This window comes from Anabrus simplex, chromosome 2 (genome assembly GCF_040414725.1).
Source record: "Anabrus simplex isolate iqAnaSimp1 chromosome 2, ASM4041472v1, whole genome shotgun sequence".
Taxonomy (NCBI): domain Eukaryota; kingdom Metazoa; phylum Arthropoda; class Insecta; order Orthoptera; family Tettigoniidae; genus Anabrus; species Anabrus simplex.
Window position 1 is genome coordinate 1,186,178,947 of NC_090266.1, and position 17,025 is coordinate 1,186,195,971.

Sequence of the window (17,025 nt, forward strand, 5' to 3'; positions counted from 1 at the left end):
TCCTCTTCCTGCCATTTCCAAAATCGTGATACATAACAAGCACAAAACTATCTGAAGTACAAATAATTCACTTCTGGCGTACACAGCTGACAGCAGTAGCAAGAGTAGTTAGCCTCTCGAACCGCTAGGTGGCACGCAGAAGCGGTGTCGCCAGTTTCTCGCTGGAGTTTCCACTATTATCATATTAAGCTATTTGCTATCACCAAACACAGCTGCCTTCGCTGATTTAGGCCTAACTGGGTCTTGAATCTGAATTCTAGGCCTAAATTTTAAACTCGGCACGGCAACGGATCGCGATGATTTGGTTTCACGCGCGCGATCACTTTCTTCCAGAATTAAATTATTTAGGGCAGAAAACCTATTTCTGATGTTTTTTTCCGGAAATTCAGTTGTAGATTTCTTCTTAGCCGGCCATCCACGAACTACTTGACACCACGTGCTCGAGTTTGTTACTTGTACCGGTAGGCCTATATCACTCGAAGAATGGTCAGTCCCAAATTCTAGCGATCGCAGTCTTTCTTTTAATTCTTGATTTTCAACTTTAAGAGTCTCATTGTCCTTTTTTAGAATGTTTATAATTTCTAATGCACTTTTATATTCCTCATCGACTGTTTTCGGTGCTTCGTCAACGCCGTCCCCAACAACAACATTCCGAACACACTGCTCACAAATCCAGTCAACATTTTCATTAGTTTTTACGTCTCTAGGGCAATTTCCGCACTTATAATGCCACCGTCGATCACATGAATCACACAACATTCCATTTTTCACTAATTTTCGACATTTTCCGCACTTTTCGTCACATTTTACGGTTAATCTACTCTGAGAATAAAACACTACGTCGTCATTACCGGGCGCCATTTTGAAAAAAAAGATGCTATGTGCATCTGGGAATGACAAACTGAATATACTGGAGGTGCAGGGACCAACTGTCTATGGAATGTATGTGTTACACTTAACAAAATGTATTTCATATGTTCATTAAATGATCAAAACATACCATAAAATTGCACCATGAACAGCAAATAAAAGATAAGGTGCATAGTGATCACAGAAGTTTACACCAGTAACAGCAAAGATGAACTTGGGTGTAAGGGATGATCAACTAGGCATCCGCTTTCACAGAATGCGTAGAAAGAAATACTGATATAACCTGGTGATGTGGCCCATTGCTGGTGACAATAACATACTTTTTTAGAGCGAAGTATCTTTTCAAAAGTGTATTTAATTTAATTTGAATATAGGCACCTGAGCCAAGGTTCTTCTTGGTGCAAAACAAGTAAATTACAATGGCAAGCTATATCCACAATGTAATTACAAAATATAATACAGTAAATATATGATTTAACATGGTGTAATAGATAAGATAGGACAATGCTTCCTAAACATAATTACCATACCGTACTACTTTAGGCCTAAGTATTTAGTTATATTACTCTTGAAAATAGATAAAGTTGGTAACAGGATGTTGAAATTCATACTACATGCAATCCCTAGACAAATTCAGCTTCTTGATGTCTGAAGCTTCTATGCCTACAAAACTCTTTTGCACCACCTACAGCCATGCCTCTAAAGGATAGCTCGTTTCACAATAAATTGCACTACAGACTGGTTCCCTTTTATTTGTATCTCAACTCATCACTACATTATTACCTATGCATTCTGTATGAGTGGATACCTAGACGATCATTCTGAACACTCCACCATTTCTAAGGGGTTTGTTCTTGAACTTGCTGGCAGAAACTTTTGTGGTCATTAAGGAGTGTCATTTGCTGCACATGGTGCAAGTTTAAGGTTTTTTTTTTTTTTTTTCCCCACCTATGATGATGATTTTGTGAAGTATACCAAATTCCAAAATTTCCCATCTGTTTGGTGAGTCATCAGCTGCTGATATTTTGCCATCCCCACTGTTAGTACTGATGCTTTCAAATGGTCCTAACTAGACATTGCACCTGTGATCTCTGAAGTAGATTCCTTGTCAGATTGAAGACTTGGATCATCAAGTTCAATTCTGACACAAAAAGATTACAGGAAAATAAAGCCATGTCACTATCTGAATAGGTCTAAAAGGAATCAGAAATGTACTCAGCAGGTCTGATATAAATATAATCCTTCAATATATATATTATTCCTTGCTTAATATTGACATATACTGCATAAGTTATATACAATTAATTCAACAACATTCAGAAGTAAAAACTTTGACAAAGGAATTAATTCTTGTAAGGTCTTGGTCATGCACAAATATAGTAAAATATGAACTTTTTGGTTTCTTTACATAATAACTAACTTACAATGGATAAGTTCTTAGTCTTAGCCTGCATATCAATTATAGTGGGAAATTAACCTGCATAATAAAAGAAAGCATTTATTTTTATCCAATTTTAAATCATCTGATGATAAGGCATACAACCTGCAGTATTACAATGAATGTGATCCAAAGGAAACTACATTAACTGCTAAAGCTGTCATATTAATCAACTGTGTTTTACACCATGGCCTTTTAGTTGAGAAGTTTATTTCACTGGGTTACCACACCTACAAATAGTTAAATACTATAATATTAGCCTCTTATAAAAAAAAAGTATGATATTGCATACTCATTATAAAAAGTCATTAAATGAACTTAAATATAAAGTATGATAGTAAAGAAGATTCCTCATTCATTTAGCCAAATGGGAAATTAACCCTTGATATTTGAATGTAAATAACCAGGGTAAAGGAACAGTACCCTCAAGGGCGAAATACATTAATTTCAAAATCACAGTATGTTATGAGACTTCAACAGTAAAACAAATTACAAGAAAATTTAAAATATCATGAAATGTTTTAATAATGACATAAGACATTTCAAGACAAAAAATGGTGAAAGAAAGATACTGGTATTGAAGAATAATGACCGTTGTATATGTAGTTTTTCTCAACTTATTACAGTCAACCTACTTGCATACTGAATTTTGATTATGTCAGCATTGTACTTACAGCATATAAGGAGATAGATCAGAAATTTAATTAATGTTTCTTTTTCATACAAAGTGTTCACTTATCTATCAATCATGACACACAGTAACACAGACTCACTTTGAGTATTATGCAAGTTCAGCATCACCAAGAAAATTGTTCAAATAATTTTGACAAAGGAATTAATTCCTGTAAGGTATACTGTTGTGGTCTTAGTCATTCACAAATATAGTAGAATATGAACTTTTTGCTTTCCTTATATAATAACTATCTTACAATGGACTTAGTCTGTACAAGCAACTGACTGCTATTCTTATTCTATTCATTACAGAATAGTGTACTTATTTTATGATCTTGCTGATGAGTCATCCTAACTGAAGAAAGTTAACTTACAGGTTTAGTGTCAACTGGAATGGCTATATAATGAATTTGATATATGCATTATATATAGTGATTACAGTATAATAAATCTGGTATTTTTGATTTATTGCAGAAACATAGGATGTATTTTATAGCATTTTAATGTTAAATGTACATGTATCAAAAAACACTGCAAGAGATTCAACACTGACAACTGTAAAATAACCAAGAATACACTGAATTTAGAGCCCATTTCAAATAATACCAATATAAATACATGAATTTACCTTGTGATGATTGGAAATACTATGGTATTATAACAAAAAGTAACTTTGAAACTGGAAGTAAATCCTACATTTCTGTTTCAAAAAAACTTTAATCCAACATTTCATCAGCAACTTCCAATGGCAGAACAAACTGTAACCTAAACATGTTCATACAATACCACATAGTGTAAACAAGTGAATCTACCATCTCCAGAATCTTGAGAGATAATACAGTACAATAACTTCTTTGCTGCAACTAGCAATTCAACTCCTCAATTGAAAAATTATTTCTTTCATTTTGCTGCAAATGCTGTAACCTCAAAGAACAATATTGAGCACTTCAAATGCATTCTGTTCTGAAAACTTCCATTAACAATTTTATGGACAGGAGAAATTCAGAAAGATGTCCATGTTCATACAAGAAAAGAACACACTTCAGTGTGCATTGATAAATCAACAATACATCAACTTGTAGAAACACTTCCTCAGTTACAAAGTCCTATGCCTCCTTGATTCTGAATGTTGACACAGAATTGCAGCAGGATCTGAAGTCTGTGTATGACCACTCTGGAATATGGAGAAATAGCTACGTTCCGAACCAGAACTTTGATGGGAATGGAAAGTTTCAGCTTCAGAAAGTGGAGTACCCCATAGCTCTGGAGATGAGGAACCATTCTTCTTTTCCAGAGTTTCCTCAGCAAACTTCTGTCCAGAAAAAAAATCTGAATTTGTACCTTTATGCACTAACTCGATAAGCTTTTCATCTGCTCCGGCTTGTATTGAATAATCAGTATCTGACCTAAAGCTGCAAGAAGTATTATCACTCCAGTGCAAACTCAGTACTACCCTATTGAACTTATCAAGTAGACTTTCTAAAGAGGACTCTTCAAGATCTTTACATTGATCAGGTGAGGGTCTTAGAAAACTGCATTCATACGGACAACTGCATTGGGACTTCATTACGAAAGAGTGAAAAATGTGCCTGATTGTTTTTAAGAAACTTCTCTGTCTATGAGTATCTTCTGTCTTAACTATATTTTCCTCTACAATATTTTGATTTGCAGTGTAAACACTGCTTACCTCATTGATATTTTTCAAATCGACTTTTGAAGCTGCTGGACTATGTGAAAAAGGCAGACCACTCTTCACTTCAAAACTGGGACATCGCTTCCTGTTTCCCTCTTCATCTGAAAAAAAATGCCAACAGTAGTAAATTAATTTTCTCTCTTATATTATATAAAAAATAATTAAGAAAAGGAGATCAGTTTGCTTTAAGTTTAGAGCAATAGGAGTTCCATCCAGAAATAATGAAAAAGTCCAGGCAGAATTCCTACCTGTATGCGAACAAAAAAAAGATTACTATAAATAGAATTCTTCCTGGTCTTCTTCCCAATTTATTGGGACAGGTACTTTATTTGCATTTGGCCCAGTTTCATGGCAGGATGCCCTTTATGTCAACCCTATATGGCGTGATGTACTTGCTACTGCACGTTGCTGTAGTGGTTGGTAGAGTGATGTGTTGTATATAGACAAAGAGAAGTGTTTTAAGGTAAACAAACCTCCAGTCTCTGAGCCAAAAGAATTAACCAAACAGTTAAAATCCATTGTCTTATCAGGAATTGAAGCTGCAGCCCTCTACACCAAAACCAGTACGCTGACTATTCAGCCAAAGAGCCAAATATTACTGTAAATAGTGCACTATCAAAATAGAGTCTCCCAATAAAATGTGGTAAGATCCCACCAGAGAACAATTGAAACAGAATATACAGGGTCTATCAAAACATTTGTAATAAACATCAGAGGTGGAGGCTGGATGATCCCTGGAATCAAAACAAGAAAGAATGTTCCTGTAAACAAATGTCCTACAATGAGTTGTTACCGAGTTTCATGAGATGGAGTTACAGGACATATTGGCCACATCACAGGAGATGCCCAAACCATCCACCATGAGCATCTGCTTCCTCAGCATGGACTGACAAATCTGTGCAAAGATATCAGAGTCCTTTCAGATGGCTGCACAGGCATTATTGATACCCTGTTCCAGTCATTAACCAGAGTAGTTTACACCACACTTTTCATGTGTCCCCACAGAAACTCTAGCAGATTAAGGTCAGGACACTACAGCCTAATCACTGGACCTCAACACCTAATCCACCATTGTGAGAAGGTGCTGTCCAAATCCAGCGTTCAAGCAAACTGAAGTGCGCTAGATCCCCATAATGCATGAACTATATGGCATGGTGAACTGCTAGGGGCATATGCTCCAGTAGTACAGGCAGAGTGTCCCACAAGGTGGTCAGATACGCTGGTCCATTCACCTGTCGGGGTAGCATTTATGCGCCAATCAGTTCATCATAGATAATACCACATCATACACTGCGTCCACAGCACTGTTTATGATTAGCGGCAACCATATCATAAGGACTTTCAACTGCCTCTGTGTGTTTTTTTTATGCAAGTTTATTATGCCATCTCTTCAAAATGTGGCCTCGCTGGTGAATAAAATTCCTGACAGATCACAAAAAGTGTCAGTATGTACAATTAATTGTATTGAATAGGTGGGGTAATAAAAATACTCCTTTTGTAAAGTTAGCGAGTTCTTTTACTTGCTAGTAAATCTACGGAAATGAGGCTGACGTATTTGAGCACCTTCAAATACCACCACCTAGAGTCAGGATAGAGCTACAGAACTCTAGCGCACCAGAAATGTTTCACAACAGCTATGTTTTGAAGATTTATTACCGACTCGTGCTTAACAAATGGGTTCTTCTGATGTTAATCTCTGAAAAATTATATGGCCTACTTAGTAATGTAATTATTTTTCAAATCCTGTAGATCATTGTCATACTATTACAGAGAATATTTTTGGAAATTTTGCAACTTCATTTTAAGCTAGATCAAACGACACATGCATGCACATGAATTACATACACCTAACTCTGGTACGCATCTTTACCCTCTATCATGGAAGGGCACAATATTCTCCAAGGTAAGCTATCCTCCTCCATTCGCCTCACATTACACCACCACTGAATCCAGTTCATATGGAGAGCTCAATCCATCCAACTGCTTTCGTAACAGCCTTTATCTCCTCAATATAAGTGTTCCTGCCATAACTCCCATCTGTTCATACCAACAATCATTCTTGCTACTTATAAGATACCTCAAGTCCACCTAGCCCTCACTCATGTATCGATTCTGCAAAATTGACCTGAAAACAGAGCCATGTAAGGACAATTTCATCTGGGAGCTCACTTTCTTTAACAGAACAGTCATTGCAAGAACATTGGCTTTCATGCTCTGATCTGATTTCACTTAATAGGTTTACTACAACCCTGAAAGAAAATACATAATTACTTGAATTGATCTGCATGTTCCAATTTTATATTCCATGCTCAACATTCAATGCTCAAGTTCCTTTCCAACTTCCACCACTTTAGTATTGTAAATAATAATAATTTTTAAATCTAATACAAAGTAATCAAAGAAATTTAACTGACAAGCTACTCATTCAAACAACACTATAAAAGTGACTGGCACTCAAAACTTTGAGAGGGTATTGTCACATAAGTAGAAATCATGTTCCTGCATTTCTCATATTAATGTTTTGATGATAATCTGATACTAGTCTTCATGGCCCATCATTATTTACAATTTTCATAATTTCTTTCTGTGTTGATTTCCTAGTTTCAGTAGCCTTATTTTGGATATTTCCACCAAATCAACACTTGTAAACTGTATTGTAGAATTTTATTCTATTTTCGGTGGAAGTGTCCAAAATAAAGTTAAAGCTACTGAAATCCATGGCCCATGTTGCACAACTATGTCTTTTTGAGCGTCCTGGAGAGGATTCATCATCTCTTCTTCATCTAAGTACAAAATTTTCTCAGCGCTGAACGCTAGGCATTCTTACAGCTTGGTAACTTCCCTGGGTAATCTCTCTAAGCACCAGTTCACAGGACAGTCTTCCCCACATTGGTTTCAATTTACTTATTCTTAAAATTACATGCAGTTGGAAAAGCATTCACCAACAAAATCTGGAAACATTGTCTGTTACTTTTATTTTCTCCTAAAGAATAATTTCTCTGGGAGTTGCGTGGTGAAAATATCAAACAGAGCAAGCTGATCTGCTTTTCTAGCTGTCCCAGTATCACGATCATCAAAATGTAGGCAATACTCATCACAAGGCCAAATTTTTCATATCAGTCACCAATACTCCAACAAAGCATGAAGTTCTGCAAGCTCTGCTAGATAATCTGTTAAAAAGCCCTTATTTCTATAACATTCATGAATTTTGTCTCTTTCTCTGGAAAACAGATTACCGATGCTTTCTATGTACTGGTAGTTGTGTGGAAATACATGGAGTATAGTTTAAGACTTAACACTTCTACTCGCAGGCCACAGGAATCCCCAAGCGAGCACCATATGGCTTGTGTCAAGCTTGACGTGATAGTACGTCTTGACAACTTATGCAGCAGTTTGCTAGTAACTATTGGATTTTAGAGGTGTGTTGCGCGGTTATCATCATGATGGTTACATACTCCATAACACAGAATATTTTTGGATGAGTGTTATTTGCACAAGAAGAAACCTGTTAATATGTAACTTCAAAAAATCTATAGACAATTCTCCAGTTCAACAGCACCATCAAAATGTGTGTAACAACTCTTTCACAAGTGAAGTAGTACTGGTTCCCTAACAAACCAGAAAAAACAGCAAAGGAGAACCCCCATAGGAGAAGTTAGAGAACATACAGGCAAGCCTGCAAGTCATTCCACGCAAGTTGCTTCGGGGAGTATATCAGGGAACTTGTACTTGATATTTATCAGCATGTAATGCAACAGAATGATTACATTTATGATCTTTATTTCAAGAATAAGATTTTGTAATTGGGTAATGAATACTGTCCAGCCCCATATTGTAGAGATAGCATGTCTACCTCTCAACCAGAGGCCCTGATTTGATTTCCAGCCAGGTCAGAGATTTTTGCCTGTTCCTGAGGGTTGATTTGAGGGCCACTCAACCTACATGATTACAATTGAGTAACTATCTGACAGATAGCGACCCCGGTCTAGAAAATCAAGAATGACAATGGTGCGACGAGTCCATACTGTGTGGAACTCTATGTGATGGTTGCAGGAAGTGTTTGATGATCAGATCGGTGAAAGCCTATGGTCTCCTCGTTTGCCTGATTTAAGCATATGCATATTTTATCTATGAGGTACTCGCAAAGAAACAGTTTACAGGAATGATTCTAACTGCAGGAAAATTAGGACCACAGTACGCATCAGTGTTTATGAACTGCTAAGTGTGTTTTGAAATCTCGAAAAAATGTGAAGCTTGCATCGCAGATCAGAGAGACAACTTTCAACATCATCTGTGAACAGTAGCAAGTTCAGTTTCATTTACTAGTTTATTTATATATTCATTTATTTATTTACCCTGAGCATGTAAATAGCTGGCAAGTTCAGTTTGGTTTCTATATGTGTAACCATGCTGCTTCTTTGAGACTATTACGTACGCTTGCCGTTACAGGGACTGTGCTCACTGTCACTGCTTCTCTGCACTGCTATGCCTTGGTAATCCGCTATGAAGTTTTAAATTCTACTCTCTGTACTATCTAAGGTTTCATCAGTGATAGTGAACAGATTATGCCAGCAAGCAACATAATTTTCCATATCATTTCTTGCAACCCCAGTCAGGAAAGGATATTGCAAGAACCCTTCATACTCATCTCAGTAGCTGATTGTGGCTTATCACTCTGGTTGGTAACTTGTTTTCTTCCTTTTAAAAAATTGGTACTTGCATTTGAATTTGAATCTGAATCTGTCTCTTCACCCTCCTCCTCTGGTTTAGAATCTTTGTGTTTTTCTGCTTCATCTTCTGAGACAATGTTACTTTCTTCTTCAAAATACTCATTCAAGAAGTCTTTCATCATTCCGGTCATAAATACTTATTTCTGTACAGTCCACAAGATTAGTTGAATCAGACATATTTTTGTGCAAAACCAAATGAAACAGTACAGAAGCAGTCATTTCTGTTCAGAAGCAAATGTGTCTGACAGACCAGGCTACAAAATAGACATACCTAACCATTATTATATGTTGATATTCTCTTACATTAGATATGAAATGATTAAGATAATTTAATAAATATATTTTAAAAACACTTAAGTTAAATAGTGATTCAAAATCTGATTCAATGTATCTGAGAACTCATGTTGAGTAGCATACAGTATGCACAGAGGAATGATCCCAAGTAAACAGACTGGTACCGACCCATTCTAACGTGGTTTTTTCTTATTTTTTTTTAACACATTTACTCAATGGTGCTAGTGGTACTGCCACTAGGAAGGGAGATAGTGCCGATTATTAGCTCCCAACAAAATGTTAGAGAGCAAGACAAGAATTTTTTTTTAATACATCGAGTTGAGCCTCTATGGACTGCGTGGTAACAACCAACTTCATTTCAGTGTCTAGGTCTTGTTCTTCCGGCTTCAACTTCCTGCCAGTATCTTCTGAGCCCAGTGACAAGTGCCTGTTTATGCTCATCAAAGGTCCTTTCTGTCTTCTGGAAGTTGATGCCATTTGGAAAACTTGATAGTTGTTCACCAATCTTCTGAATGCGTTCCTGTCATGAATTTCTTGGTCTGAAATACCTATCTGCCTCAGATCTTTTTCGCATTCCTGGAACCATCTCAGCCTTGTTGCCTTGGATTGAATAAAATTCCATATTTTTGTTAGCCGATCATCAGTCATCCTCAAAAGATGACCATAAAAAAATAGCCGTCTCTTCTTAATTGATGCTGTGAGAGGTTCTGTCTTGCTGTACAAATCCTCATTTGGTCTCATTCGCCACTGTCCATCAACCCACCTATTACCTAGGATTTTTCTTAGTATCCTGCGCTCTCTTTTTTCCAGCTGGTCAGCTTGACCTTTACAACTTAAGGTCAAAGTTTCAGACGCATATGATCCCTCAGGTTTTACAACTGTGTTATAGTGTTGGAACTTGGCCCCTATACTCTTAGACTTTATTATACATATTCTTTGTCATTTGGTATGCCTGGTCTAACTTCCTCATCCTGACGTTGATTGCTTCCTCTTCTAATCCATTCTGCTGGATGACTTCAGCAGGATATCTGAAATTCTTGACTCGACCAATTTTTTCAAGATTAGTGATCATCCATTCAGGTCCATCACAGATGTTGGTCATTTTTTGTCTTCGGAATAGAAATCTGGAGTCCTACCTTTTCAGCAACTTCTGACAGCCTATTGATCTTGTTGACTGCTGAATCTACGTTGTTAGCAAAAATGGCCAGATCATCCGCAAAGGCCAGGCAGTCAACATACACCCCTTTGTGCTTAGGACCAAGTCTGAACTGATCTTCCTTTCTTTCTTCTTGGTCTAACAACTTACTCCACTCTCGAATGACTTTTTCCAAAACACAGTTGAAGAGGGGTGGGGATAGTCCATCTCCTTGTCTGACACCCGTTCTGATTGTAAACAGTTCTGGGATCTCGCCCATAAACTTTACTTTCGACACTGTGTTGGTTAGAGTTTGTTTGATCAAATTTCTTGACATATCATCCACTCCAAACTCTTCCAAAATATTAATGACTCGCGGTCAATGGAGTCATATGCTTTCTGAAAGTCAACAAACACAACCATGTAATTGTGTCCTCCTGTCTTCTTGTACCTGATGATGCTCTTCGGGTTAAATATCTGTTCTGGGCACGAACAGCTTTTTCTGAAGCCAGCCTGATATTCCCCAGTCTGTTGGTCAAGGTGAGTTTCTATTCTGATCTGAAGTGCTTTGGAGAAAATCTTATAGGGAACAGATACTAATGAGATGCCCCTATAGTTGTTGACATTCTTTTTATCATCTTTCTTGTGCAAAGGATTAGTGCTGACAGCCATTCAGTTGGTATCACCCCAGTTCTCCAGATATCTTCAAAAAGGTTGACTAGTACATCTAGAGTTTCATCATTTGCCAGCTTCAGTAGTTCTGCCACTATCGAATCTTCACCAGCTGCCTTATTCTTTAAGCTGTTTATAATCTGATCTCCTCTTTACAAGGAGGGGATGAGTTGGGTAGTTTGTAGATTGGGTCGCATACAGGGAATCTTTCTTTTGGTTCATCACAATTAAGAAGGTTTTCAAAGTACCGAGATATGATCGTACAGTTTTCTTTGTTGGTCAAGCCCAGCTTTCCATTTTCATCTCTAAAACAAAGGCTGGGGGCTTGGTACCTGCTCAAATTAGTCTTGAATGTTTGATAGAAGTCTCTGGAATTGTTTTTCCAGAAATCCTGATCGATCTGTTCTAACTGCTGTTTCTCATATAGTCGCTTGGCCCTTCGGAAAGTTCTGGCTGCTTCTTTTCGAGCTTCACGGAACACAAAGTATAGATAAGAAAAGTGTTTTTCCACCAATCAATACACAATTTATTTTAAATAGATTAAACTAGTACCGGTTTCGGCTCTTTGACGGCCATCATCAGCTAGTACATGATTTGTTTCCAGCCATTAGACAATTCACAAGTTGTTATTGTATTAGACATCCGGATGTCTAATGGGGGATGGAAATGTATACAGTAGCATGTAATTAAAATATCAGTAGTCAAGGTAAAAAGTTACAATAAGTTAGAACATGATTATGTAGGACATATTAAAACATATGGGTCATAATATAAAACACTTAAAAAGTTTTAACACATTAAAATTTGATAAGTATAGGTAGACACTTGTTAAAAATTTTTTGTTCATGTTACATAGGTTCCATTTTTTATCTTCTGTGTAGTTCCTTTGCTTTTATGTTATGTTGATTTTAACTCTGTATGGTAATCTTCGGGAAAGTTCTGAAGCTGGTATGCATCATGTTGATATGGACCTTTGTTATGAAGAAATTTTTTTTTTTTTTTAATTATATTGTGTTATATATTCCAACTTGTGATGTACTCTGGTAAGTTTTAATATAGTAAACAGCAGGTCTTGAGTTAGAAGTAGTTGGTGGCAACACCTCTCTCGTCTACATTTGTGGTTGTAGTTTTAGTTGTTGTGGAAGTCTTATGCCGATGTGTTTGAAGAAACGAGAGACGAGAGAGGTGTTGCCACCAACTACTTCTAACTCAAGACCTGCTGTTTACTATGTTAAAACTTACCAGAGTACATCACAAGTTGGAATATATAACACAATATAAAAAATATAAAAAATAAATTTAAAAAAATTTCTTCATAACAAAGGTCCATATCAACATGACGCATACCAGCTTCAGAACTTTCTCAAAGATTACCATACACAGCTAAAATCAACATAACAAAAGCAAAGGAACTACACAGAAGATAAAGAATGGAACCCATGTAACATGAACTAAAAATTTTTAAAAAGTGTCTACCTATACTTACCAAATTTTAATGTGTTAAAACTTTTTAAGTTTTTTATATTATGACCCATATGTTTTAATATGTCCTACATACTCATGTTCTAACTTATTGTAACTTTTTACCTTGACTACTGATATTTTAATTACATGCTACTGTATACATTTCCATCCCCCATTAGACATCCGGATGTCTAATACAATAACAACTTGTGAATTGTCTAATGGCTGGAAACAAATCATGTACTAGCTGATGATGGCAGTCAAAGAGCCGAAACTGGTACTAGTTTAATCTATTTAAAATAAATTGTGTATTGATTGGTGGAAAAACACTTTTCTTATCTATACTTTGAATCTGTCAATACGGAAAATGAAATTTATAAATAATAATAACTTCACGGAACACGTCGAAATCTTCAGATCTTCGGGTCGAGTTCAACTTTTTCCAGGCATTTGTTCTTTGGGTCAGCACTTCATCACACACCTCATTCCACCACCTATGCTTTCTCTTCTTAGCTGTCAGGATTGCAGTATTAGCTGCTTGTTGGATCTTGGAGGCAATGTTCGTCCATTCATGAGATTCAAATGTCAGTTGCTGGTGGTATTGTTCTAAGACATTTTGATTGATTTTTAACTTTCCAAGATCGTATTTATAAATTCTGTTTCTTGGTTTCAGGGCCTTATTGAGAGAAATGAAGTTAATTTTGATCTTGGAGAGGTAATGATCTGAATCAAACTGGGCACCTCTCTGCACTTTAACGTTCATTATTTCCTTAATCGCTCTCCTGGATATTGCTACGTGATCAATCTGTTTCTCTCCACACACATTGCCTGGTGATCAAGTTTTTTGTTTGCTTGGCTTGTGTTTGTAGAATGTTGACATTATCTGAAGATTGAAGGTACGACATAGATTTACAAGTCTTATACCATTTCTATTAGTCATTTTGTGAGCAGGATAGTTTCCAATTGTTGATCTGAATTGTGGTTCTATTCCCAGCTGAGCGTTAAAGTCGCCTAATAAGATCTTGACGTTCTTAGATGGTATTTTCTCCAACTGTTCTTCAAGAAGGTCCCAAAACTGTTTGACTTTCTCAGGATTACATCTGTTGTCCTCATTGATCGGTGCATCCACATTGATAAGTGTGTATCCTTTGTTACCGCAGCTGAGAGTTAGAATGGAAAGTCTCTCAGAGGGGCTGAAGAAGTCCACGATTGAACTAACAACCTTCTTATGAACAACAAAAGCTGTGCCAAGTAAAGGCATGTTCTTACCAATTTTCATAGCCTTTTTGCCTTTATAAATCCTATACCTCTCAATGTCCATTATGTCTTCATCTAGGTATCTTGTTTCTTGGATGGCTAAGATGGTTATGTTGTGTTTGTCCATCATCATCTTCAATTCTTTGCGTTTTGCCACTTTCAGTAGTGAATTGACATTCAGCGTCCCAAAGTAGTATTTCTGTTTCTTCTTGAATTTTGTACGTGTAGTAATGTCCTTAAAGCATCTTGGTTCAGGCTCCCCAGAATCCACAGGCCCGATTGCGCTCTTAGGAGCGGTGGATTCCCTCAACGAGGTACTACCTGGGGGTAGTGTCCTTTTTGTGACGACATTCCATGATGCTTGGTTGTTCAAACCATTATGGGTCAGAAAACTCCTTCCCGGTAGTAGAACCAAGGTTGTAAGCCCTGGAGCTCAACAATAGGCCGCTCCTCTGGAGTCAGACGCCTTTTTCAGCCGCTTCACTGAAGAACAGACACTGCTAAATGAAGATAGTTCATCCGCTTTATCTGTCGTTGGGACTTGATTGTTGCCTTCCGCCATCCAAACCGTTGACTATCTTCACCGTAACCCTGGTAGGGACCCTCACAAGGTACTACCAGCCGGGCCAGCTGGACCAAGGTTTTTTAAAGAGGTGTTACTCCTCTATCAAGACAAGAAATATTTTATTACTAAAGGCCATATAACACAAGATGAGGTACATGTAGTTTGATGCCGATATTTTCATCTGAGAGCCCGCTCAGTTTTTGTGCTGGGAAGTGTATATTATCTATTCTACTTTGTTCAGTACCTTAATTTATTTTGATTAATGCTAATTGAATTAAAATGTAAGAGACTGGGATGGCAGCAACTGTTGCACTAAGAGGGAAACAGTGCAATTATCAGCCTGTGAATGCTAATAACGTACAGAAATCCCTCACCAGTCATGAAAATTACTATACTGTTATAAAAAGATATTATTGGTATTGAAATAAAATCCTTTAAAGGAACAAAATATAATATACTTTAATATTTGGATAGTAGTTTAAGAATGTTTCCCCGTACTACCTTCACTAATGACTCCGCATGAGAACACACAGTAACTTCCAGAAAATTATGTAAACTCTTGTACTGTAGGTGAATGCTTCCCATGGGACTGCTGAACTTGGGTGAGGGCACTGTGCAGAGGATATTGTTGTGTGCCTTCTCATTTGTTAAAATAAAATAACAATGCCCACGACTTAATATTTTGTAGTACGTAAACAAGTTTCTGCAGGATAGTGATAATTCTGTTATTTGTAATCTTATATTTCCCAATTATGGTGTCCAGTAAATTTATGCTGATAAAAGGTGAAGCCACACACAAGCTTTTCCACACTTTGTAGTGCTTTCTGTTTGTCACATTTTGTTCACCAAATCAACGTTCTTAACTTACGCAGAGTATTATGAAGTAATAACTCTTCCACTGCTGGTATATGATCAGGAAGGAAAGGGAACTGTGGCTGCAAAAAAGTATTAGGAATAACACATGTAGGTTATTACCTAATTTACCCAAAGTTAGTGCACCAAATGGTATAATGAAATAACATTCTGAGAGTGAATATTAGAACTGAAGATTAAGCAAGTATAGGGACAATTTTACCATCTGTTTCATCATCTTGTATTTGTATGAACTTGTTGCCAGTTCCAGGCAAGGATTCAGCTGTGTCCAGATCAAATATCAAGTCCTCCGTTTCAAAATCACCATTCACGTATGCAATGCGCCTAGAAGTGCTAACAAAGTCTGAAAAGAAACATTTCAATCAAGGAAATTTTTTAAGAAATAGCTCCAGAGAACCCATTTGCAGAGAAATATCATGCTTTGGACATCTTACATCTAAAGTTATATTTACCTCTGAATGCTGCTACAAGATGACCACCTCCTTCATGCTTATCTGGTACTGTTCGTGTTCTGTTACCCACAAGTGAGGATTGAACCCTTGATCTTTTTTTGTTTCTTCTATGACAACTTGAAAGAAGAATTATTTTACAGTGACAATCTTAGAAATAATTTTAAATGTTAATTAGTAAGATTAATTTTATACTTATTTATATACAAAATAATATTATATATAATATTTTGTGTTACATTGCAAAATTAGTTCAGTCCCAACAACATAAACTTGAAATGGCCTATGAAAATTTTAAGATTTGTAAAAAGGGCAGGATAAGGATATAAATGTAAGGACAAGATGAAACATTCAGGAATTATTGCTTCTTAAAACACCATTTAATAAATGAAATTTGTGGCATGCTGATGAAAGTCAAAGTTGGTTTATTACTTAATAACAGATTCCAATGAAAAAAAAAAATGCTCTGAAGGGCTTGATAGGTTCGATTGTCAGTCTTGAGTAATGAAGGTTACTACACTACAAAAATAAGCTACTGTTATTAAAGTATGGGATATTCTTTTAACCATTTAAAAAGAGAATCAGTTTTTAGATTTCCAGTCCTACTGCACAGAAAAACAATCCTGAATTCAAGGACTGAAGAACCAGGATATCATAGAAGTAGCCAAATTTTCATACCTTATGATTATTTGAATTATCCTGTGTTTTTAGATATGTCACTGCACTGTACTGAACATTAACGAATTTGAATACCAGTTTATGTTTATGCCGCCGGTCGATCTCCAACCACTTGCCTATCAGATTAGCAACTTCATATTTTAGTCAGAATTGATTATACTTGTGATAATGCTGAAGTGTCAAGTTTACAAACCATTTGCAAACTGGAAGCAATATTGGGCAAAATAGCATATTA

At 36.5% G+C, this 17,025-nt stretch overlaps 1 protein-coding gene across 5 annotated transcripts in view; it reads right to left on the reverse strand.

The window, feature by feature from the left end:
- Positions 1–2,029: 2,029 nt before the first annotated feature.
- LOC136863395 (uncharacterized) overlaps positions 2,030–17,025 on the reverse strand; it is a 151,713-nt gene continuing 136,717 nt past the window's right edge. For 4 of the 5 annotated variants that reach the window (XM_068225919.1, XM_068225920.1, XM_068225918.1 and 1 more), the window contains 3 exons: positions 16,116–16,231; positions 15,866–16,006; positions 2,030–4,774 (listed from right to left, as the gene is read on the reverse strand). In XM_068225919.1, the coding sequence (XP_068082020.1) occupies positions 4,077–4,774; positions 15,866–16,006; positions 16,116–16,231 (955 nt within the window). In that variant the 3' untranslated portion in view covers positions 2,030–4,076. The remainder of the gene's footprint in view (positions 4,775–15,865; positions 16,007–16,115; positions 16,232–17,025) is intronic. The other variant, XM_068225921.1, reaches the window with a different exon arrangement.